At 46.4% G+C, this 25,727-nt stretch overlaps 1 protein-coding gene across 4 annotated transcripts in view; it reads right to left on the bottom strand.

The window, feature by feature from the left end:
* Positions 1 to 25,727, bottom strand: part of LOC138503575 (golgin subfamily B member 1-like) — a 1,546,163-nt gene that overhangs the window by 116,202 nt on the left and 1,404,234 nt on the right. For all 4 annotated transcript variants that reach the window (XM_069623402.1, XM_069623405.1, XM_069623404.1 and 1 more), the window contains one exon: positions 13,962 to 14,059. In XM_069623402.1, coding sequence (XP_069479503.1) covers positions 13,962 to 14,059 — 98 coding nt within the window. The remainder of the gene's footprint in view (positions 1 to 13,961; positions 14,060 to 25,727) is intronic.

The following is a 25,727-nucleotide window of genomic DNA, read 5'->3' as shown; positions in this document are numbered from 1 at the left end:
AAATGGCTGTCAGATGAATTCACATCTGATCACGAGTTACTTAACACATTGGTGAGAGCTGCCTGGCATAGGCAGGCCCTATTGCTCCTGATTGGTTGGAGTGACACCCAGCCTTTGGCACTGCTAGTGGGTAGACAGGGCAGGCTTAGAACACTAAAGTTACTACGAATCCAACACTCATTTTTTTCAATTTATTTTTTAAAATTAATTTTCCACAAAATATCTTACAGACATTGTAAATAGCATCCAATGAAACATCACATTGTTGTCTGTTCAAACCTCCGCCCCTCCCACCCCAGCCTATTCCACTAGCAATGTCTACCTATATTGTACACCAGACTACTTTGGACTCATTTCTAAATCTCTACTCAGCAGATTGTATTGGTGCTTGCACCTGCGTCAGGGTGTCCTCCTGTGCAGGGGCTATCGGTTCTTGTAACATATGTATCCAAGCCGCTACATCTACGTTTTGTTCCTCTTGGGCCAGACGGGATGCTTCCTGCCAGTGACCATTTCTGGAGGTCCCTCAACAACATGCTTATCACTGGTCCGTTGCATGCTTTCCACCCCATTGCTATCCTACGCTTCGCCAAAATGTATGCTAGGTCTCTCCATTTAATAGCATGTTTTGCATTCTTTGGTCTTGGGAAGATTCCTAGCAAGCACGCCTTGGGGAACACTGAGTCGGGTGACAGTCCAACCTTAGACGGGATCCGGGCCACTTCCTCCCAATATTGGCAAATCTCTATGCAGGCCCAGAACGTATGCACCAGGTCTGCATTGGTCAGGCCACATTTCGGACAAACCCGTTCTGCTGCTTTACTAAATTTAGCAACTTTCTTCAGAGTTAAGTATGCTCTGTGAGTGACATAATTGGATCAGCTATTGCTTCGCATTTCTGGACACCTTCTTGTGATACCCCATGGCCCTACTCCATTCTGCATCCAGCAACTGCTCTTGCAGATCTGCTTCCCAACTTCGCCTGGTCTGTATTAGATTGCATTCTGGCCTTTCCATTAGTACTGCATATAGTCTAGATATTGCGTGTCCCCCTTCAGAGATGTCAAAGAATGTTTCTATGTTTAATCTCCTACCAGTATTCTATCTGATCCCGGCCATGTTGATTTTATTTTATGGAGAACTGAGGCGTAGGTTACGTGTTGCCCTTCCCGTACTCCCAACTACAAGGTGACTGCATTAAAAGTAGTTGGTATATTGCCTAATGTCACCACCCCTCTAAGCTCCCAGTATTTCCTAACATTCAACCTAAGTTGTGTATCTTCACTCTTAAGCGTCACCATGGGGATTTGGGGTGAGAAGGGGGGTGTATCTTTGCCCAAGAAGCGGCAGGCTCTATCCCACATCGTTTTGCCTAGCCTCAACAATAATAGGGGCTTGGGGTCCTGTAGTGCCAAGATCCACACCATCAGCGTCAAAAAGAATGGGGTGCATGCCTGCCGGTTGTAGGACTCCAACACCCTTATTCCCCCATCCCAATCCTGGCAGGTACATGTGGCAACTTAGACGAATTAAAAGATATTTGGTGCTGGGAACGGGCAGGCATAACCACTTGGGGTAACATGCATGAGAACGGAACATTCAGAGACCTACCTAGCCTTATGCAATGGGAGGGATTACTTAGAGTACAATTCCTGTGATACATGAGGGTCGCAGATGTTCCTAGGCGCAATTGGAGCGAGTGGCCTGCTAAGCCGCGAGAGAACGCTTTTCTGGCCCTAATGCACACATTAGAAGATGGCTGGAGGCCTGTATCTAGACTATATATGTGCTTTATTAAATGAAGCTAGTGTTAAATCCACCAAACTGAAAACACGCTCGCAGGCTGATTTTGGTTTAGAAATCACAGACAAGCAGGCTTTGCTAAGAATGTGACCTGCAACGCCAGATTCAGGCTTATACAAGTCAATGTCTTTCCTCGTACGTATATGACCCCCCCTCCAGAGTGGCCAGTTAAAAAAAAAAAAGATGCGCCATCTACCTGCCCATGGTGCAGCCAGGATGACGCCCACCTCATGCAAATGTTGTGGACATGTGCTGTAGTGCAGCGCTTCTGGTCCTGAATCAAATAGACTTGTGAGGACGCTGGAATTAAAAGGTATCACTGGAATCTGCTGGAAGGACTACTGGGTATATACCCTAGATTGCGTAAGCATAAACATGTCACCAAATTCATGGATTTAGCATGCATATTAGCCAACAGATGTTTAGGAATGACATGGAAATCAAAAAAGGGCCCGCATTTTGATATATGGTTCAGAGAATTTGCACGCTGGTGTGAGAGAGAATGGACTTGGGTGACACAGGTACAGAATGGGGACTCAGCACTTAACTTAGAGACCTGGAAAGCCCTTATTGACTCTGTCTCATTCCCCTCAGATGACAAACCTCCTTGAATGCTCCGTACCTGCCACTGTTTAACCTTTTTCTTCAACTTTTACTACAAGCAGGCTGTATGCACGGCCCTGGACCCTCTCACAGATCCAACTGACATGGACCGTTTAATTGGCTTACACGGAACCAACTGCGACAATCGCCAATAACCGGCATAATAAAAAGACAAGCAATGGGTATTTGTTCAAATGCTTTGTTTTGTTTATGTACATTGGTTGAATTGCTTGACATTGAATGTAACATCAAATGTAGTTGTAGATTACTACATTGATCTATGATCTTGCCATTGTGTGATGTAACTGTAAAATTCACCAATAAACAAAGGAAAAAGAAAAAAAATATATAGGTAAAGTTAGTTTGCTGAATACACCGAGTGGGAATGTAGTGAATGGGGGCAGGCATAGTAGATACGAGAATATTGAATATGACAAGAGGATTGCCATTTTGAGTGAGCAAGGCCCTGCAGGATTCTTAGTAAGAATACACAGCCCTGGCAGTTAAACTGCTGAACAGAGATTTTGTTGCTTCACAATGGTGTCCGGAAGGCTGAGGATACCAAAGTTAAGAAAAAAGGGATGACGAGATGGGGAGCAGAAACTGCATGAATTGGCCTTCCCTGGGTTTCAGCCTAGATATGCAACAATTAGTTTCTGTTGATGGCAGAGTAAAACATGCAAAGCTTTGATCACCAGGTGCACACAGTAACGTTGACAAAGATACTATTGCAAGATGAACACACAACACCCCGAATAGTAGAAGAGGTTTGGTGTGTGCACAGGAAACAGTAGCAAGATTAATAAATCAAAGAAGTAGGCCTAGCACATTGGCCATGCACAACGATAATGTAACAATTCTGATTAAATTATATCATGCACCTGCAAGCAAAACAGTGTGTCCCGCGAGGGAGGACATGAGGAACTGTCCAAGGTTAGCAAACAGTCAGGGAGATTGGGGCCCGGTGTGGGAAAGCGATATTGGTGCAAGATTGTTATTTCTGCTTACGGCAATGTTTTCGATCTCAAACTGCACATTAAAATATAATTGGGTTGTTGTGGACAAACGCAACATCCAATGCCATTTGAGTAACAACTGACCAATGGCGCACCATTTTTTAAATAGTGTCAGCACATTGTGGTGCTAGCCAATCAAAAATTATCCCGATTATGTTCATGAAATGACGTCTCATTTAGCGGGAAGGACCATGGGCGGGTCCCAGAGATTAGGGATTGGCCAATGAGCATCTATAATATATATAATAATATAGGTATTTTGCTTCCTAATATTTAATCAGCAGTCTTTACTATTGTGTTTTAGAATCATGGCATTGTGTTGCATTTGGTACGTTGTGTACCTTCATCCAGCCAAATTAATTTATGAATAGAGTCATTAAAGCTGATTCTTCGTGCACTTTGGTCCACTCCATTATTTATGTATAAGTGAGTGTTTGGGAGGGTGAATTCAACTGGGGTTATCAAGATGAACTACATATAAACGGGTAAACCCACCTTTCAACTATACACATGCTTGGCTCCGTCACCAAGGTGATGGAGATCATATGTATACAAACAGCTTCTTCGATAAGTACTATAAAACAGGAGTTTACTATGACATGGGCATCTAGCCATCATCGATTCATAATACCAACTACAATAAATATCAGTGCAAATAGACAAAAAGTCAAGAAATATGTTTGCTGGGGGGCGCTGTTGCGCGGCACGCAAAAGATGGCTGCAGCCTGAAAGTGCTCCATCGGAGGCTTTCACATATGGAACAATATCCTGCGCCTTGATGTAGCTGCCAGCCAAGATCTCGACCATGCACCGAAGCTGTACTCATTCCGCACCCGCTGGTGCCACTGCGGACCCACAAGACCCCATAGATCCAGAGTTACCCACATGAACCCCCGGGCCCTCTGCACGAAGTAACTGAGGTTTGGCGGGAAGACCATCCCTCAACGGCAACTGCCTCGGCACTAATCCGGACTGTGATGACTGGCGCTGGAGCTCCCGCTTGCATGAGTGACCTTCTTCCACAACACCCCCATCTGGAGGGGATCCGACCTCAGCCGAGACACCTGAACCGTGTACCCTGTTGGGGACCAGCCGGGAGCATCAGAGGTGCACAGACTGCCTCCCGACACCACAGTGCCCTGCCGCCCCGCTCCGGTGCTGGGAGACGTCTGGTGTACCTTGCGCCCCATTCACACGTGGACCTCCGAACCCGTGGACCATACAGGGGGGCTGTGGGGCCACAATCCCAATCTGTAGTGGGCGCATCATACTCCGGTGCGGCGGACAGCGGGAATCGCCCTTGCGGCCCAATCATCGCGATCATCTCCCCCTCCTCTCGCCAAGCTGAACCCGACCTCGAGCTTCCACACCTGCAACGCAGTGGGACCTGGCCCGGAGCGGAGCTGAGGCCAATGTTCCCCCCTGGAATTCACGGTGAGTTGGGGTGCTGCGGCAAGGGAATATCCACACTAGCAACCTACCCCGCAACCTGCGGCCGGGAAGCCATTGCCTGCCTTGACTGGGAGAACCACTGGCTCACCATATGGGTCGTAGCACTGGGGGCAGCAAACTCAACTCTACTGGCACCATAAGGCCTCATACTCAGAGAACTGCCGCTGAACATACACCCAATTGCCCGCAACCAGCGGTCCTCTTCTGCGGGCCATCCAACGGGGGAGCACCCGTCGGGGGATCGAACCGGAGCCAGAACACACTGGGCCCGCTCTCACCTGCCGTAACCAGAGCTGGGAGCACGCAGTCCGCCTTCTGCACAACACAATCCCCATCACACCCCCAGAGGGTTGCTGGCCCACTGAGGGCACCGGATTGCTCCCGGAGGCCCCCCCGGTGGGCAACCTCCACATCTGCTTTGGGAAAAACACAGGAGTCAGACTAAGGCTAGAGTAGGTGAAACAAGTCTGTGGCTGTCACCCCTATTCACCTTACTGTGCCCCCCCCACAAAGCAACCTCCTCCTGTCCCCAGGAGCACTGACCGCCAACAGAGCCTAAACATCACCCGCTCTTTAACTCTCACTCTCTGGGTCAGGCCCTACCGCGGCAGAGTATTTGCCGACACCTATCTGCTTTGTCTCCACCTTGGAAGGGACAAGCCATAACGCTCATCTTCCCGTGGGGGCCGGTGGAGCCTCTGGAGCCGTCCAGCGGTATCTAGTACCATAACACCCGCCTCAACATCTGTGAGACCGTTTGAAATGGGAAACCAGAAGAGACAGTCGAAAATGGAGCAGTTCGCCAGATCGGAGCGAGAGCCACCACCACAAGAGTATACCCCGGGCCCTTCCCAGATTGATATCTCGGCTCTGCTAGCGCTAAAAGGGAGCAGAGACAACCTCAGGGCCTAAATTGACACCTTAACATGTAGGGTGGACGTTTCAGTGGTACAAATCGAAAAGTTGTGCGGCAGGATGTCCGAAGCAGAACATAGAATCGGAGAGGGTGAGGACAAAATTGCTGTACTTCAGCGCGAGGTCCACTCCCTACAGCAAACGGTACAAAAAGCTGTGGCCAAGAACGAAGATCTAGAAGGGAGATCAAGGAGAACCAACATAAGGATCACAGGGGTGGCTGAGTCCACTCAGATAGACAATATGGAACAGTTAGTGAAAAAACTACTCCTAACTATAACCCGTTATTTGTGACTCGTGATTCGTGACTCGTGATTCGGAGAAAGGACAAACCCATACCATTACTTCTACGTCGCGCAAAGGTAAAATACACTCGTATACCCCAACGGAAAGCAAAAGAACCACGTTTAAGAATCCGACAACGTGGAAAGGCATAGGAAAAACAGAGCAGGCTGTACAACGCGGAATAGACAACAGACCGCACGCAGGCCGCATGAGCGAAAGATCATCATGAACCTCACGAATCCGAATGCATGAAAAATCGATATGCAGGGTATGTGGAAGGAAACTTAAAATGTCTGCCAGAGAAATCCTGAGACGCTCTCCCGAATCCACTATGTGGAAAACAAGACAAGAATGAAAATACTGTCTTTTTATGTTTGTTTGTGATTATGACTAATTAATGTCATGATACATGTCCTGAAGAAAGCGGTAAAACACTATGGCCCGCTGAAACCGGTCGACAAGATAAAGGTTTAGGAGTGATGACCTGAACCCTGAGACACACAATACATTTTTTGTGAGCTTGGCGAAAGTATACCATCTTTTACCCTTATTAGACAACTAAAGAAAACAGAGTTGTGTTTTAAAAACACTTGATTGGATATAATCGTATTTTGAGATAAATAAGACACACATATTGGAAGCGATACTAATAAAGTCAAGAATCGACTTCCAAATAGTGTACACATTGTTTTAGAATGTAGCAAAAGCAGTGAGAGAGGATAGGGTGAGCTTCTTGTCTATCCCTCACACTAGATAGGCAGCACAGCAGCGCACTCTAGGGATATAAGATCACAGTGAGGGACAGCATTCATCTCTTTGTAGGGACATTAACTTAGATGTAGGGACCTAGACAATAGGAATAATCGGTCAATGTTATGTCAAACTGTGAACAGAGAGAGACACAGTTCAACTTAACACGCTCACCTCACAGCAAACCCAAGGACTACTGGGTGCCCTTCAGGAGTCTAATGTCTGAGGAACGGGTCCTATGCGACACCCCTCAAGGCACGGATACTCCTCCACACCGACCTACGAGGTCCCCCGCCGAAGAACTCTCCAGTGATCACTAAATACCAGTATAAATGACTGCCCCACCAGCCCAGACGCCGTCGAGGGGACTGGGCCCCCTATACCTGGACAGGGTTGCTCAGAGAGAGAATCCATTGTAGACGAGGCAATGGAGTAGACACCAAAGTGGCATCCAGCACTTACATGTTGTACTGCTGTAACTGCATAATAATTGCTTTTTGTTGTGGGTGAGCATAAGAAGCAGTCGGGGTGGAGGTGTGGGGGGAGTTCTTCCAGAGGTCATGTGCCCCAGATGGGGCTTGGAGTTCTGATGTTTGTATGTTATACCGAAACAAAGAAAATAGTTTGAAAAAAAAAAGAAATATGTTTTGAAGAAAGTCACACCACTGAATTGGTAGAAGTCATGAGAGAACTGTAATTCAGAGTCTGTTGAAGTGATAATCTCACTATTAACAGAAGCAACATTTCTGCCATTGTAGAAAGAATATGTCATTCCAATGTATTCCAAATGGAGAAATTGTTTGGCACCTGAAAAGGCAAAATGCTTACCTTTTCCAGATTAATAACAAACAAGAAGATGAAGGTAAAGATGATTGAGTTAGCAGCCAAAGCAAATATTTTAGGTTTCTCATGTTGACCTGGCTGACAGGGGACTTTGTATTGTTGATATTTCATTTAACTATTCTACTTTAAAACTTTTTAAACATAACCAACTTGATTTAAAAATAAACTTGAATGTTTAATTAAATTAAAAAAATCATAGGTTTGTTGAGTTATAATATTAGGTTTGCTGTAGAAGAACAAGTTACTTCTTACCTTGTAACGTTCTTTCGATGGGATGTTCCTCCGACGTATTCCTTATCTATGATATTTGTATCTCCAGCTTGCTGGCCTCGGAAAAAATGTTTTCCCAGTAGAGGGCGCTGTGCGTCGACGTCCGTCAAGTAGGTGTTCCTCGACAGCCACCGTATCGACGCCGACGTCATCATGCCTATAAATGGCCACGCGCAGCGTCCGTTGCTCAGTTCCGTTTTGTAGAGTAAAGTAGTTATTGCATGAATGGTTACTACCCTTGAAGGAGCGTAAGCTGCAACCACAAGGGAAATGTTACTGCGGGGATGGATGGGAGGGGCGATAAGGAATACGTCGGAGGAACATCCCATCGAAAGAACGTTACAAGGTAAGAAGTAACTTGTTCTTCGAAGGGATTGTGTCCTCCGACGTATTCCTGATCTATGATAGACTCCCATAGCAGTGGTATGTGATTGGAGGCGGGAGCAAGAGATGCCATATTACTCTTTAAGAATGAACAGAGTGTAACACAGCTTTGCCAAATCTAGTCTCTTGACTAGAGGAGGAAACCAGGCTATAAAATTTGGTAAAGGTATGTGCGGACGGCCATGTGGCAGCCGCACATATGTCTCTAATTGGTACCCCTCTTTGAAGAGCTGAGGATGCTGCGATACCCCTGGTCGAATTAGCCCTTAGATTTTGAGGGGGCTCTTTCCCTGCCAGTTTGTAGCATTCCAGAATGGCTAAATTAATCCATCTGGAGATGGTTTGTTTGGTTATTAGTAATCCCAATTTATGTCCTGCGTAACCTACAAAGAGTTGGTCTGCTTGTCTAATTTTAGCAAGTCTACTGATATAAAAACTCAAGGCTCGCTTAGGGTCCAGCCTGTGTAGTCTCTCTTCCTCTTTCCCCGGATGGGGAGGAGGATAGAATGAAGGTAAAGTAATCTTCTGAGTAATGTGAAATTCAGAAACTACCTTTGGGAGGAAGTTAGGCTTCACCTGTAGAACGACTTTGTCCTTGTGAAAAATTGTATGAGGAGGTTTACAAGATAGGACTTGTATCTCACTAACCCTTCTAGCAGATGTTAATGCTACCAATAAAACAGTTTTGAGAGTGAGAAACTTCAATGAACAAGAGTGGAGTGGTTCAAAAGGAGCACCCTTTAGGAAGTTTAAAACTAGATTTAAGTCCCATAAGGGAACTTGGAATGGTCTTGGAGGGTAAACATTAGTTAGACCTTTCATGTATTGTATTACCAATGGAATTTTGAAATACGATGGCTCCTCTGCAGTGCGCTTAAAGATCGATAGCGCTGCGAGATAGCCCTTAATAGTGCCAACTTGAAGGCCTGAATTTGCCAAATAAAGTAAGAAGGATAACACCGCAGGTGTACCACATGAAAAGGGTTTGATATTCTTTTCTCTGCACCAGCTGCAAAATTTATTCCAACGGCAGCGGTATAGAGTTTTAGTTGCTGGCCTTCTGGCCGAAAGCAACACCTCCATGACGTCATCGGGAAGGTCCCAATCCTTGTACCTCAACCTTTCAGATACCAAGCGTGAAGGTTGAGGGTCTTGATGGCTGGATGGAGAACCTGACCTCCCTTCTGCGAGAGAAGATCCTCTCTGTACGGTAGACGAATTGGAGGATGGATGGACATGTCCAGAAGGTCTGGGTACCACGTTCTCCTGGCCCAATCCGGGGCAATTAGGATCATGGTCTTCCGAAACCTTCTCAACCTCCTGGTCATTTGAGGAATGACGGGGACCGGAGGAAACGCGTACAGAAGTGGGAACTCCCAGTCCACTACAAACGCGTCTCCTAGAGCTCCTCTCGGGGGAAATTCCCTTGAGCAAAATCTGTCGCACTTCCTGTTGATACTGGTGACGAACAGATCCACTTGAGGGGTTCCCCAAAGGGCGAAGATCTCTTGTAGGACTTCCTGAGCTATCTCCCATTCGTGGGAGACTGTGTTCTGCCTGCTCAGAGCGTCCGCTGTCAAGTTCTTCTCTCCGGCTAGATGAATTGCCGATAGAGAGATTCCTTCCTGAATTGCCCAAAACCAGAGCTGCATCGCCTCTCTGCACAGTGGCAGTGACCCTACGCCTCCTCTTTTGTTGAGGTAGTGCATGGCCACTGTATTGTCCGTCATTATCAGGACGTTTCTCCCCCGTACAGACGGCAGAAAAGCCTTCAGTGCCAGTCTGATGGCTCTCAGCTCAGTGTGGTCTGGACTCCGATCGAGACCAACGACCGCTGATGGTCAAGTCATTGGCATGGGCTCCCCACCCCGTGAGTGAGGCGTCTGTGACTACTGTTATCTCCGGCCATGGTTGCCAAAACAGTTCTCCTTTCAAGATGTTCTCTGGGGAGGCCCACCATAGAAGGTCGTGGGCTACCTTGTCCGGTATCCGGAGGAGATCTGTCATCCTCCCTGAGAATTGTGACCACTGAGTCCTCAGTGCCCACTGAAGGGATCTCATTCTCAGGCGAGCCTCTGGCACAAGGGATATGCAGGATGCCATGAGGCCTAGCAACCTCAAAAAGTCGTAGGCTGGGAGACGTTGGGCATTTTGAAACCTGGTGACCATCTGCAGAATATCTTGAGCCCTCACCTCTGGTGGCAAGGCTTTTCCCAGGGACGTGTCCAGGACTGCTCCAATGAACTGGAGTCTCTGTGATGGTATCATCTGTGACTTCTTTAAATTGAGGGAGAAGCCCAGCTTGTGAAGGAAGTGGCAGACATAATCTAGTTGGATCCGAGCTTGTTCCGAAGAAACTGCTCTGATAAACCAATCGTCCAGGTAGGGGTAGACGTGAATCCTTTCCCTCCTTAGACTTGCAGCCACAACCGACATTAGCTTGGTGAAGACCCTCGGGCGGAGGTCAGCCCAAATGGCAGAACTCGAAATTGATAATGAGAGTTGCCAATTGCGAACCTCAGGTACTTCCAGTGCTTGGGATGGATTGGCACATGGAAATAAGCATCCTGAAGGTCCAGAGATACCAACCAGTCCTGAAGCTGGAGGGCCTGAAGGATCTGAGAGAGAGTTACCATCTTGAACTTGTCCTTCCTGAGGAACTTGTTCAATTCTCGTAAGTCCAGGATGGGTCTCAGTCCTCCGTCTTTCTTTGGTATGAGAAAGTAGGGGGGAGTACCAGCCCTTGTTCCTATCCACTACAGGTACCGGTTCTATGGCACCTTTCTCTAGCAGGTCTACAATTTCCTGCAAGAGGAGCGGATCCGGCACTTTCAGAGAGCTGTTCCCCGGTGGATGGCTCTGAGGGATGCGTAGAAAAGGCAGGCAGTAACCTTGGGCAACTGTCTCCAATGCCCAAGCATCTGACGCAATAGCCTGCCATTCTGTCAGATGGTGAGTTAACCTGCCCCCTACAGGTGTCTTGTGATGGGAGACCTCAGAGTGGTTTGGGAGCGGCTGATGCAGTTGCCGAAGGTAAAGCGGCTCCTGCTCCTGCTGATGCGGCTTTCTTTCCTTTACCCCGTCCACCACGGGTACATTTTCCTTGGCCTCTTTGAACTGGCCGTCCTCTGGCTCTTCCATATGAGGAATAATAGCGAAAGGACCTTCCTCTCCAAGAGGATCCTGAGGGACGAAAATTAGTTTGGCGGATTGCAGCTCCTAGTGACTTGGCTGCTGCTTTAGATGTTTGCAGTTTTTCCAAACTGTCATCCGCCTTTTTACCAAACAGGGAAGAGCCGTCAAAGGGCATATTTTAAAGTCTGGCCTGTACGTCAGAAGCAAAGCCGGACTTTCTCAACCACGCATGCCTGCGGATTGTGGTACTTGCCGCCGTGGCCCTGCTGATACTGTCAGCAGAATCAATGCCAGTTTGAAGGGACTCACACATTGCATCTTTACCATCTCTGATGATATTTAAAAATGCGTCCCTTTCTTCTCCTTCCTGGAGGCAGTCAGCCGCTGATGAAGCACACTCCCAAAGAGTGTGGCTGAACCTAGCGAGCGTACAAGTCGCATTAATAGATTTTAAAGCCATGCTACAGGCCGAGAAGACTTTCTTAGCCATGGCATCATATTTTTTATCATCCCTATCCTGTGGAGCAGTGGGGTATGCAGATGTACTGCCTGATGAAGTTGCAGCCTGGACCACCAGACTCTCTGGAGTAGGGTTCTTAGATAGGTATTCAGGGTCAGCAGCAGATACCCTATATTTCGCTGACAACCTCTTGTTAACCGCAGGGACAACTTCAGGAGTTTCCCAGTTAGTTAAAATCTTTCTTTGTAAAGCAGAATGAAAGGGAACCACAGGATCCTCCTGTGGACCTTTATCCAGAATATCTGTGAGGTCATCCTGTTGAAAAACAGGTGAAGGCGCAGACCAACCCATGAACTCCATAATTCTTGACATTAGGGTTCTATAAGGGGTTTCAGCATGTTCCCCTGGGTCTGGTTTGACAAATTCCGCTTCTGGGGAAGTGTCTAGGCCACTTGCTTCCTGTAATGCATCCTGAAGGTCTTTCAACCTTCTTTCCTCAGAGGCAAAAGTCTCTGGTTCAGGTGATGTGGTCCTCTGCAGCCCAAAAGGCCTTTCTTGATCAGAATCTTCCCTTTCTTCATAAATTGAAGTTAAGGGGGGATGCTCTGGCCTGTGAAATGGTATAAAACCCATCTCTAAAGCAGAGGGAGCCATCATCAGTGGCCTTGAAAAGGTCGATGTCGTCGACGCCGATGTAAAAAATCCTCAAAGGTGCCGACAAAGGCATCGAGAAAACTGGAAGAGGCCTCAAAGAACTCGAGAGGATCAGAATCCTGCTCGAGGATGTCGACGACGTTCTCGACGTCGTGTCGGAGGCTCTCGGTGTAACCGTTGGCTGTGGAGTAGCCGTGGGTTTTTCTTTTATCGGCGTCGATGTAAACAAGCAAGGTAGCAGCTCTCACTTACGAAAAGTATTTTTGCATTTTTTGTTAGTTAATAATACATTCTTTTTTAATAAAATATTTGTACATTTTGACTTAAGTGGTTGATTTTTTTTATAACAAACTAGTTGGGTTACCCGGCGTTGCCCGTGTCCTGATCGAGTGGTGTCTCATGTGCCCTGGAGGATGTTGCTCTTGTCCTCATGTCAGCAAGTCTTGCTTCAGTTGCTCTGGCATCTTATTTTTCCTGGACAAAGTTGCTCTTGTCGGCAAGTGGTGCTGCTGTTTGTTGTTGTGTTTCAGAAGCTCTTGATATTGATTTTCACTTTGCATCAGATGGAGCTTTTCCAAGTGATGTTCGTTTTTTGTGCAGCATGTTTCAATCACTCAGTGGCTTCAGCACATTTGAGAAAATGTCCAAGAAAGATTGATTGTGCTCTCTTCTCGTGAATGAACTTAAGTAAACTGTAATCTTGTAATTTCCCATATTTGGAGTGCCATGATTAATAATGGACTATTTAAAAATTCCCTTTAAAAATGCTTTAATAAACACTTTAGAACTGTATACGGTAGTGATAAATTTCAAAGGAATAACCAACACATCGAACATTTTGCTTCAGACACTTTTCAAAATGTTGCCTCATTCTAGTACCCACTGTAGTGAATCTGGGTGAGCATCAGTAAACAAGGGTGTCTACAGAGGGATTTTTTTGCATCCAAAGATACACTACGATCTTGCCCCAGACAAAAGAGGAATCCATGCAAAATGTGGTAGCAGTGGGTTCAACGGTGTGGATTTGTATAGCCGGACAAACATACACATATGCATACATTGCATTTTTTAATTAAGATGAAGCATGCAGCACATGATGTGCAATTGACTTGTCTAAAGTTTCTGAAAATAAGATGTTATCCTATGCATTCAGGGGTAGTTTCTTCTATCTTTCCTGACAGACTAATACAGAATATTATATCTATACAGAATCAGACACATACCATACCAATGAATTTTATGAATACGGTTAAAAGAACCATCATACCCTACAATTGTTCTTTCTGAAAATTGTTGGGAGTTTAGCAATTCTGCACACATCTTAATTAAGTCTGAAGTAGGCAGTTGCTTCTAATTTTCCACTTCCTTTTAAAGATGGAGTGAATACTAACCTCTTCCTTAAATCGCTTAGTTCCATATTGTCTATTTCAACAATAACACTCGCTCTCTCCTGAGGAGCTCCTGGTGGAACCTCTGCTCTCACCTCGTCCTGTCATAAACCAAAGACATAGCCTTGTTAATAGAACTCAGCTCAAACACCTTCATCAACAGTTTACATTTAATCCACAACCACTGTGCTTTCTGTAAAATCCCATACTTGTTCCACAATACAATTTTCTTTCAACAATTCAGCGGCCTTTTAACCACAACTCGGAATCTCTTAGAACATCATTACTATTTAACTGTGCTCTACCGTGTCAATTTAAAGACTGCAGTACTAATTTTGTTGGGATGGCCAACTTCACTGTCCATGTGTTCCCTTCAGCAGGTGCTGACAATATATATTTGACAAGTGCATTGCCTATATTGCCACTGAATAACTCAATCTTCAAGCATTTTACTACTTCAAATCAAATGTCAATCAGCTAGCAGACAAAATGATAGCTAATTCATATGATTAACTACAGATCAGAAAAGCGGCATAACCTTTGTGAATTGGACCTGGCAAAATGACAGAATAGAGAGCACATTGTTGACACATCAATTATGCTCCTTTTCCTTCCATGGTAGTTAATGCAAAGGAGCATGGGACACCAGCGAAATACCAGAGTTGGGGCTGTAACAGTGTGAGGGTCAGGGGATCCCCGAGACAGTCCTGATTTTACCTGGGTTTGAGGATGCCTAGGTTCTGCCAGGAGAAATCATTATACCCATCACGCCTACCAGGCGTCCAACATAAAATGAGCATTGGCAAAGCGAAGAGTTTAGCTTTGCTTGATGTAACTTCATATGTGCAGACTACCACACGTGACTAAGGCAGAGAGACCCGGAAAGGCAGCCTGAATAGTGAAGTAACATTGACGTGGGAGCGTAGGGCAGAAGGAGTGCACTTCCCAAGCCATACACACCTTCCCAGTGATTTTGAGTGTGTGCTCTCTATTGCATGCCATATCCTGAACATCTACGACCCTATTCTTTAACCATCTCCTGATAAAGCACCCCCTAGGTGACAAAAAACGAATGGTGGTGCTAAAGTGCTAATAACTCTTTAGTTTGAAAATGGAAAGTTTGAAACACAAAAGTTAAAAATTAAATCGTAAAGTGTGAAAATGCACCTTTAAATATATTTCACATAGAAATCCATTTTTTAACTTAAGTACAGCATACTACAGCATTTTTGGGGTACATTTAATTTTTTTTTTTTACCACCCTCCTGATCCTCTCTGCCACGTCCTATCACCCATCATCTAATTCATGTCCACCCACCCCGTAATTCATGGAATTCTAATTTGAAATTATAAAAAAAGGGCTGATCTACCTTTACCGACCTTATGCATGTAGAACGCTTCCCCTCTTTCTCTTCCGTAGTCTTTGTGTCCTTCAGGTGTGGCGATCACCAGCCAATCCCTAAACCAGCTGCCTGAGTTCCCTTGGCCCAGATAAAGGCTGGATGGCAGGGCCAGGGTGTGGCAGGCATAGAGGTGATCACCAAATGAAGGGATAAGCCAATCCCCTGTGCTCAGCTTGGCTATAAACCATCCCCAGGTGCATAGCAGACAGCCAATCCCCATACCAGCTACAGTACATGAGTCCCCGTTAACCAGAAAGAGGGTGGAAGGTGGGACTAGGGCTGTATGAAAGTCCACAGGATCAGTCTGGCAGTCTGGGTGTTTGGAGAAGGCAGTGGAGACATGAGTTTGTTTGAAAAGAGATTGGAAACTGAAGGCTGGCTGGGAGCCCCTGGAGACCAGACCAAGGAGCCCGGAGAGCTGGAGCAAGAGACAAAGGAATGGGAGAATAGTGGACAAAGATGTGGCCATTACTGAGAAAGAAGGGGATGTCCAGAGTAGTGGTTCCTATCAGAAAGAACTAGATACCATTGAAAGGGGAAGTAGATTAAGCCCAAAGGAGTGAAGAAGATACATTGAAAGGTCAAGGAGCTGGCAGAGACGTCGAAATATGTGAGAGTGAAAAAAGAAAGGAGGGTGATGCTCTGAGGAGCAATGATGGGGATGAATGGGACAAGAAGATGGGAGAGACATAGGAATCTGTGGAAGTGGAGATAAGGAAAAGGGTGGTGCTCAGAGTTGCAAATAAGGTGAAAGATGCATAGGGATCATTGTGGCTGGGTTTAGAAAGGAAAAGGGTGGTTTTCAGAAGAGCAAAGAAGTCATCCGAAGGGGTGAAGGTTTTAGAATGTGTCGTGATCTGAAGAGTATTGAGTACAGTACCCAAAGTGGTGAAGAAGGTTGGAGACATTGTAGAAACTGTGAAATTGAAGACTGGGTGAGTCGCATTTGCCCAAAGCGGTGAAGAAAGTGACAAAGAGTGGGCAGTGGAAAGAAGAGTAAACAGATTAGAGATGAGGAAAAATACAAACAAGGAAAGCTGAGCTAGGAGTCGATGAAAGGTGCAGATAAGCAGGAGCCTCAAAGAAATGAGGGCAGTGGGAGTAACCTGCTAAGCCTAGAGGCAGCTATCATAGCAGGGGAAGAGATCTAGACAGAGTAGCTATCCACCATCTCATTCTGCCAAGATCCCCTGGTCTACATCTCGTACAGTGTGAGGCAGAAAACCATGTTAAAGAGAGGAGAGAGGGGATCCTGCAGGAAGACAACCTTCAACAGACCAGTTAGACCAGGCCACAGAAGAGAAGAAGAAAAAAAGGGGAGTAAGCCCTGTGAAACCAGTACCCTCAGGGAACCGCTAAGGAATGCAGAAGAAGTCAAGTCCTGCACCCAGAGACTTTGTTGTAAGACTCTTGTTACAAAACCTTTTCCTGAATGGGAACCCAGCTAATCACACCGGGCTAGAGAAATAAAACGTATGAACCTTTATTCACAGCCATCCACTCAATCGTGCCATTTCAGCTGTGCTTTATTTCTAGCCGATTTATTATTTTGAGTCAACATAAAGGTTTCCTAATAAAACAACTTAAACTTAAGGTTTCTGTGTTTGTCTGGTCATTTCATCCCCAGAGGAGACATAGTAAAGTGGGATTGGTGAAGCACTTTCCCCTCAGATGTATCTCCCTCCACAATGATGGATGGAGGATGAACATTTGCAAGGATGGTTGGGGAGGGGCTGGCAGGGACTTGTAAAACGAGGAACGTATTTGATTTATGTCATTTTTAATTCATATGCATCTGGCGGAAAAATGCAGATGTATGAAATGCAGGTTTACAATAATATAGACTGATAAGTGATTGTAAATGAATTGAACTAAAAATATACTGATTTATAACTAGACCTTCTATTTAATGCACCGCCATGGTACAGTTTGAGGGACTCATTTTGAATTACATATATGCTTGCTTTTAGAGCAAAGCTTTGACACTTGGAAGCATTGTATTTGCAAGCTAGCTTACTGCTTCTCTGTACATGCTTATGTAGCCTTGCTTATGCTCACAAGAGAAGAACAAATTACTTAACTCGTGGTAATGTTTTTTCTTGTCGATGTTCCTCCCACAGATTCCTTATCTATGACATTCTATCTCCAGAGCCAGCTGCTGTCAAACTGCTTCGGCAACCAGTGGCTCAGAGTTGGTCACCGGGTGGTGGGAGAGAGAGGCTGGACCCAAAGACAACATGAGTGAGTGAGTGAGAGAGAGGGAGGGAGGGGGGGTTTGTGCATGCCACCATCACTGGCATGTTGGGGGCGGCAACCCACGGAAAGGTCGTTCCGAGCTGCTGGGGAAAAATACATGCTTGGTGCAGAAGGGCAACAGCAGCATGGCTCATGGGGACCGCACCTCCCACGGCGTAACATCGAGTCAACCGGGTCCCAAGGCTGGTGGAAGCTAACTGCTTGAAGCAACGGCAGAGGCTGGCTAAGCAGACCAACCCTAGATGGACTAAGTGAGCCAAATCATTCCTGTGGAGTGCAGGGGCAAGGGTCCACAAGCAGGCTCCTCTTCCATCCGCATGCAAGTCAGCTGAGGATCTATTTTTGGCCCGGCACCCTGCTACCCGGAAAAGAAGACCTGTGTGACAGGGGGGGAAGTCTGGGCAAAAGTGTCCCAACTGGAGAATCATTTCTAATTGGCATTAATCCTGACTTAAAGAGCAGGCCGGCCATCTGGTTCTTGTATTCATTCTTATGGCCAACTACAAGATGGCTAGGCTCGAAGAGCGGCTACCGGGTGGTGGCATGCATTCCAATGCGCCTGAGCAGGAAGGGCCACTTGCGCACTGGCAAAGGAACGGCAGGCCCCCTGTGCCCCGGGGAGGCAACAAACAAGGGGTTGGCCTCGGAAAGGTAGGCCATTCGGAAGAGCTCCAAAGGCTTTGTGAAGGCTGGTAGGGCCACCTTGCCCCAGCAGGGTAGCTCAGCTGGTACATCTGGTGGGGGAACAACCGTTAGCTGGGTTGGTGGGGGCAAGGAGGTTTCGTCACGGAACCCAGGTGGGAGAGCAAGCAAGTGGAGCACAGGCAAGGCAAGGGCCCTTGGCAAAGGACTGGTAGGCCCCCACAGCATATGGGGAACTCCGCTCGGTAGGGTTGTGGCCGGCCCGCATGCGAGGCAGGCACTCAAGGGCAGGAGCAGTACCACCCTGCCATCCTGGACTGCTGGCCAAAGGAACGATAGAGCCTTGCCATCCAGGGAGGAACAGGGACCCCGTGCCAGTGTGTGTGGTGACCTCCACTGGACAGGAGGAGCAGCCGACCCATTTTGCGAGGCACGCGCCCGAGGGCTGGGGCGTTGGAGCTTTTCCCTCCAAGGAGAGACTAGACTGCCACTGGGCAGGGGGGGACAGTTAACCTACGTGGGAGGCAGGCATCTGTTAGGGGAGTTTTCCTAAAGTCCTACTGGCAGTAAGACTTTAGTAAGCTATCCCAGTGGTTTGTAGATCCCCAACTCTTAGTATCAGTCTGTACTAGCTCACGACCTTGGTAGTGTGGCAGAGCAGTCAAATTTATTTTAAGAGGAAGATGTGAGCTGTAGGTAAGTACTCTGAATCTTAGTAAGACAGGCACAGCAAAGAAGCACTTACACATATATTTATATGAAAGATATATATTTATTATATTTACACCAGAATCACTTTAAATATTTCAGATGGTAACGGTAGAACACTTAAGAATACTAGATAATACACTTCAAAGGGCACTTTCACTTTTGTGTTTTTTTGCGGTTACATTTGTAGCAATGTTAGAAAGGGAATACACAAGGTTATTTTATCATCGGTAATTGCAAGCTTATGTGGTTTTCAACAGGTTATACGGAAATGCATTCACTTTGCAAACACATTTAGAAAAGTCACTTAAAGGGAGGAAAATAAGTGGTTAGTGCAACATGAGCTTGGTTCAAGGATCTAGGGATGGTTTAATCACCTGGCAAGTCTTAAGTCCAAAAACGCAAACCTAGTAAAAGGCAGTTCGGAGAGGTCTTGAAGTCTTTGCAAACAGCGAATAATGAGAGTTCTTTCAGATTTCTTCCAGTGTCTAAAGTTATGGAAGCAGCAAGTTAGCAACTAACAAAGGAGAGCGAAAAACAGACTCGTAAAGGGGACACAAGCTGCAGCCTGGGTCAGAGGTAAGAGGGGATTGCCCTGGACACCTCTATGTGCACTCCAACGCTGTGGAACAACTTCACAGAATCAGGTAAACAATACCTTTTTCCCCACAGTACCTTGAGTTTGAAGAAAGTGTTTGTGTTGGCTCCTCCGCGATGTGGCAGCTCTGGACCCAATTTCATGATTCCTTGATATGGTGATGAAAGGCAGGACAATAGATGGTGTCTTCCAGCAGCAGTCTCTAGGGGGGGACCTGTGATACGACTCTTAGCAACTTCTTGATTCACTCTGCAGGTTTGGCACCTTTTCAGCAGCACCAACAAAGGGCATGGATCGTCAGGTCCATCTTCTTTGCTTCCTGAAGTCCCACACCCTGGTGAGTGGGTCTGGGCGAGTTGGATCGGATCTCTGACTTGTCCTTACGGACTCAGTACAGATTTGGACGGATTCAGCATTTCCACGATGATGCACTCGAAATGGGCAGCAGGTCTCCTGGTATTGAGGTTCCACAGCTCTGGAAAGTCCTAGGACCTCGGGAGATGGCTTGTTTCAAAGTTCGTCTTGGGATTGGTTGTTCCCACCAGCCAAAGGAAAGGAGTCCTCTTCAGAGCTCCCCTTTCGCATAGAAAACGGGGTCAGGACAGCACTGATCACTTCACAGTGTTGCAAAGGGTCTTCAGGCATCACTGGTCGTCGTCTTCTTCGGTTACTTCTGTTTCCTGTGGTCGACTTGCTTGACACTCCAGAAGCCTCACCTTTCATACAGTTCCAGCACACACTCTGCAATCTCTCTCAGCATTTTACATAAAGGGGCATTTGGTTGTCCAATCAGGACAGCCAGACCCACTATGGCATGTGGCAGACAAAGGACAGGGAGGTGGAAGACTCGTCCCCCACTTCCTGCCTGTCTAGACTCTCTGGAGGCTAGGCGGGGATACCTACTGGTTCCTGCCAAAGGCAAAACACACACACACACATACCTCCCCCTCCCAGAATGGTAGAAGGACTAACAAAGAACAACCACGCTAGTAATGGCGAAAAAAGAAGGGAGGGGAGGCCCCAAGTTGGTACTTGGGTGCCCCTATTGTGCACCACCGAGGCTATGGACATAGCCTGCGGTATAAAAAATACACAATAGTTCATAGAACACATCCACTGCCACCAGCCATAACTAGGTGATTGTCTACGCGACTAAAAAGTCATAAGAGCAGAGAGAAGGGGGATACTAAGTATCCCTTTGGCACTCCACTGAAGGTGGTGTGTGCCAATCTCTCAGACTATAGAGTTTTGGGAGAGACGCTAAGTAAGGAGGACCCTAAGGGTCCCCAGCAACACTGCCCATAAGAAGCTGTGTGCTGCAGTAGGAAAACACAGATGCCTTTAAGAGCTATGGAGCAGACAGACTCCATAGTACAGGAAGAATACAACGAATAGAGTTCCCAAAGACAGATCCCATAAAAACGAATGAGTGGAAAAAGGCTCCACTCATTCAGGATTAAAAGAAAAAAGTGTCCAGAAGTCCATCAAAAAGCGCTGGGGTCTCACTAGGAGAGGGGATGAAGCACAATAATGATACATCTCCCTAACAGCGTCCAAGGGCAGTGCAGCACCGCCGGTGTCCTGGAGATCTGGCCTGGAAGTGATAGAGCTTTTTCATCCAGGGAGGGGACTGACACCCTTCTGGGGTGCTCCGGGACCTCCGCTGGGCATGGGGTGTGGCCAACGCATCATGCGAGGCAGACGTCCAAGGGCTGGGGCAGAACCCCCAACCGTCCTGGAGCTCGAGCTGGCGAGTGATAGACTGTTTCCCTCCTGAAAGGGACAGGGACCCCAGCACAGCCCCCAGGACCTCTGTTGGGCAGGGGGAGTGGCTGACCAGTGTCCGAGGCAAGCAACCAAGGGCTGAGCTGTGTTTAACATAGCACTCAGTTTTAAAGGCTCAATCGCAGTAAATACTGCGCAGTTAGCAAATCCAGCACAAGTCAACACACCAAACTTGTGAAATTCTGCCTCAAACCTGTGACATTCTGCCACATTAAAAATATTATACAAGGTAATTGACAAAACCAAGACAATCATCAATGTACAATATCACATGGTGCAGCAGGAATATTTCTAAGTCATTGACAGTGCCACTATTTCCTGCGTTAATCTTCAGCCTTCTACTCCATCTCCAACTCGTAGTTGACCCTCAATGTCCTCCACGTTCAGCGCACTGTTCCCCTTCTTCATCACTATTTTCCCCTGTACATCTAATGGCTTTACCTTCTCTTTCCATCATTGGCAATTCTAATCTTGTCCCTCACGCTCTCCCCACGTCGCCCATCCCATTACCCCCTCTAATATTTTTCTACCCCTTTCAGGCTTCCTTTTCCTCACCATCTCTTGCATATCTTCTGCCCTCGCATCTCGATAAGGCCCATGCTTTCTCTGTACTTCTTGCTCTCTGTCCATATCTTTCTCTGCCTGGCGTATCTCTCACTCTACGTTATGCTCATGCCCAACCATTTCTATGCGGATTCAGTTCCGAGTGCCTGGACATTACCTCGAACAAAGGAAAATTGTTAGAAGGTGGGAATGGTGCAAACGCAGCAGGTCTCTGCATCAGCCTTCTCACTTTGGTACCTTTTGTCCCTTCATCAGGTTCGCTTTCATTGAGGTTCTTTGTGCAAAGATCAGCTGTTAAAACAACACCCCAACCACTCAAATAGGATCCTCTTCCAAATAAATTATCCCTTCCCTACCACACAAAAGCCCCCGGAACGTGACTGGCAGATTTTCTACCCATATTACATGACATGGTAATTATTGTTGCAGCTCATGTGAAAATATTTGGCTCACTATATTATTACAACTTAATTGCCCCATGGGTGTAACAGAAGTGGATTTCCAGCACTACTTTACAGTACAGCATGAAACCCTGCAGATCACTATTGATACCCTATAAAAATCAATATTTTTATCTGCTTGAGCCTACTTTGTCACACCTTCAAGCACCCAAAATAATGTTTTACATACATGTAAGGTTGCATTGTCAGATTCCTTCACAAGTAATAACATAAATAGTGTGCAAAATGTTGGGGTGCTTTTCTAATTTTTACCTTTACCTTACTGGTCGAGGTAAAGATAGGCATATTTTTTAAAAGATGTATTTTATCTCATGATTAGGCAGTAGTTAATGTATGCAGTATTTCCAAGAACTACTGTATGAGGGATATGCCCCCAGGTCCATAATCGGGCACTGAAAACAGGATTTTACTTAAAATACAGTCTATTCTTACCACTAACATCATAATGAAGGGCAAAGTAGAGTCAGCAATGTGCACAGAATATTTTATTGTATTTGTTTATGGTTCAAAAATAAACCTTTACAAAAATATAGAAAACATTTCTTAATACATCATTTTAAAATCGTTTTGAATAAAATTGAACAAGGCTTTCTGGGGCCGGGGTCCAAAATACCTTCAGCTATCCATTCACAAATACCTCCCCTCTCAAGCTCTTCGCTCCTCTACCTCTAACTCCCTCAGGGTCAGTCGTTCATCAAAGAAACGGGCTGGGGGTAGATCTCGGTCTTCGACTGGAGCCTCCCTCTGGAACAGCCTCCCTGCCACTCTAAAACTTGAGGAGAACCATCTCCGGTAATGGAAGCACCTCAAGACCTTCCTCTTTGCTTCTGCCTTTGCCCCCCTCTCTCCTGCTGATCTGGTCTCTCTTGACACCGTGCACCTGGCCACCCTCTGTCCTCCGGGCCCAGGTTTCTGCTCACCTTGCCACCCTCCTGCACTGCCTCCGGGCCACCCCTTGTTTTAGAATTTGGGTCACTATTTTGAAAATTGCTTCCTTAATTAGGTTTTGATTATTAGGGGGCGTCTCTGGCAGAGGTATACTTACTAAGTCCTGAGCAGATGATTGACAGGGACCAACCCTCAAATCACAATCTCCCTGTAAAGCGGCCTTCTGCCCTTGGCCAACATCGGGAATCAGGTCTTTGAGCCCCCCCCCCATCCCCATTTTGTTGGCCTGTAGTAAAATTGGCCTCAGTTTGACATTCGTTATTGACCCCAATTGGGTTATTTCCTCTAGGAGGAAACCCTACAGGGGTGAGGAGGACATTTAAATATGTTGAAGACTTGTTCACTTTCTGTTTAATAATAGCAGACTTAGCATTGCAACCTTTGTGTAGTCCCTAATATTTAATTGAGTCAAATAAACCTTAAGTTGCTAATTCATAGGGGTTTGCGTGCACTTTACCCCCTTCCTTCTACAACTCTTCCATGAACGCCAGGGTTTCCTTATCTGTAGCGCTATGATCACCCAGAGAGCTATCCAATACCTCCGAATAGTTAGTAGACTGATCTAATATGTCCACAGAGGGACTTTTAACCATTGTGTCCTTGCAAATGTATTGGTGTAAGTATTTCCTTGAAGACTTGTTCTGTTTTTTTTGTTTTTTAGTCAAGATCTCACATTGGTTAGTTTGAGGAGAAGGGGCCCTGGTCGGGGACTCATCAGCGGACAAGGCTTTCCGAGGTGGAGGATCGGAAACCAAGTCTGCCGAAGAACTCAAATCGCAAACTAGAATCTCCCCAAGCTTATTCATATGGGGCGGGAAGACCGAGCCAGTCAACTCAGAATACTACTGCCTATTTACAGTATGATCGTTTAACATAGCTGTTTCTAGCGCATGTAGTATGCTCGCTTTAATCTCTAGGTATGCAGTATGATTTTTCAATTCCCTACTCATATCTTTGCAGAGGTTTTGTACAGACGAAAGAAATCAAGGTCACTTCGGTCTTTAAAGGAGAGGTAGAACAGGGTTGTGCCTGCTCAAGGACAGAGCCACTCTCTCCTTCTTGTGTGTATAATCGGGGGCCTGAGAGCTCCAGTATAGATGGAGCACCTTCTAAGAAAATGGAGGGGATATTTATAAGGGAGCTGTTGAGACCTCCTTGTAGTATACCAAATGGCTCAGAGGATTCTAAGCCCAGGATCTGACTCTGAGTAGTTTGTGGGAGTTTAGGAAAATCATCATAAATAGATTGGGCAGAATCAGTAGCCAATATGGGGACAGAAAAGATCTCTCCAGAATCCTGAAGAATAGTGTCTTTGCTTCTTGTCTTTAGAGAAGCCGTATCCAGTTCCCTGTCCATTACTTGTATGGGATCATTTGTTGTTTCCTCAGGAGAAAGGGGCAAAGGCAGTATCAAGGCACGAGACATGTTATCTCTCCTTGGTGAAAATACCAAGAGAGCAGTTAAAATGTCAAGACGCGGTAATACAGATTTGACTCTTTTACGCATCTTCTGTGCGGTTGAAGAAAAGAGAGGAAAACAAAATCCAAATAATCCAAGCACCGGTCCCCAAAAAGCGGTAAAGGTTTGCGAGGCCGAGAACGATGTTCCAATAGGACACAGCTCAAAGGGTGAGAAACAAAGCCCCACCCCACAGTCACCACTACTCAGAAAACAGGAGCAGAGTAGAAATTTGCTGCACAAAGATAGTAGAGATCAGCAATTCGCCCCACCACAGGGGCTGGAAGCACTACTCCGATGGGGGAAGCTCAAAGGGTAATGCAAAAATAGCCTACCCCACAGTTACCACAAATGAGGACGGCTCAAAGGGTAAATCGGGAAAGCCTACACCACAGACACTGCAAATTTGAGACGTGCAGCACAGACGGGGTTCAGTTCAATTAGTGGATGCTCAGGGGTACGGCAGCTACACACGCACTGCACCAAACTATAGATGCTGGTATGCCAGTGTGCAACCAAAGTAAAGAGAAAGTTGCAGAAACGGAGAAAGTCAGGAGAATTAGACACCTGGATATACAGGACCTTCGGAGGCACAGTCAGTGTTTTAAAGGAACTGGATCCGGAAGCATGCAGTTAACGTTGAGTGAGCCGAACATAAAGGGGCAAGTCCCCGAACACCAAACACTCTGCCGTTACTCCGCCTCGCTCCGCTCAAGAACAGGGTTTTCGTGTAGGAAGCTCCTCCTCTCTTCAATAAACACAAAAAGCAGACTTGAACTGATGCCGACAGGAGTATGCTCCTTCTCTCAGTCTCACTACAAACACTCTGCTGTCACTCCGCCACACAATATATCATTTACCAGCAACTATTGCACACACAGCTCAGTTCCCATAATATCTCAATTCACATTGGAATTGCCAGATTCCATAGAGCCATAATGACCAC

This window comes from Ambystoma mexicanum, chromosome 11, assembly GCF_040938575.1.
Source record: "Ambystoma mexicanum isolate Mex_15411 chromosome 11, UKY_AmexF1_1, whole genome shotgun sequence".
In the NCBI taxonomy this organism is placed as follows: domain Eukaryota; kingdom Metazoa; phylum Chordata; class Amphibia; order Caudata; family Ambystomatidae; genus Ambystoma; species Ambystoma mexicanum.
Note: the sequence above shows the minus strand (reverse complement) of the source record. Positions and strands in the feature narration are given on the sequence as shown.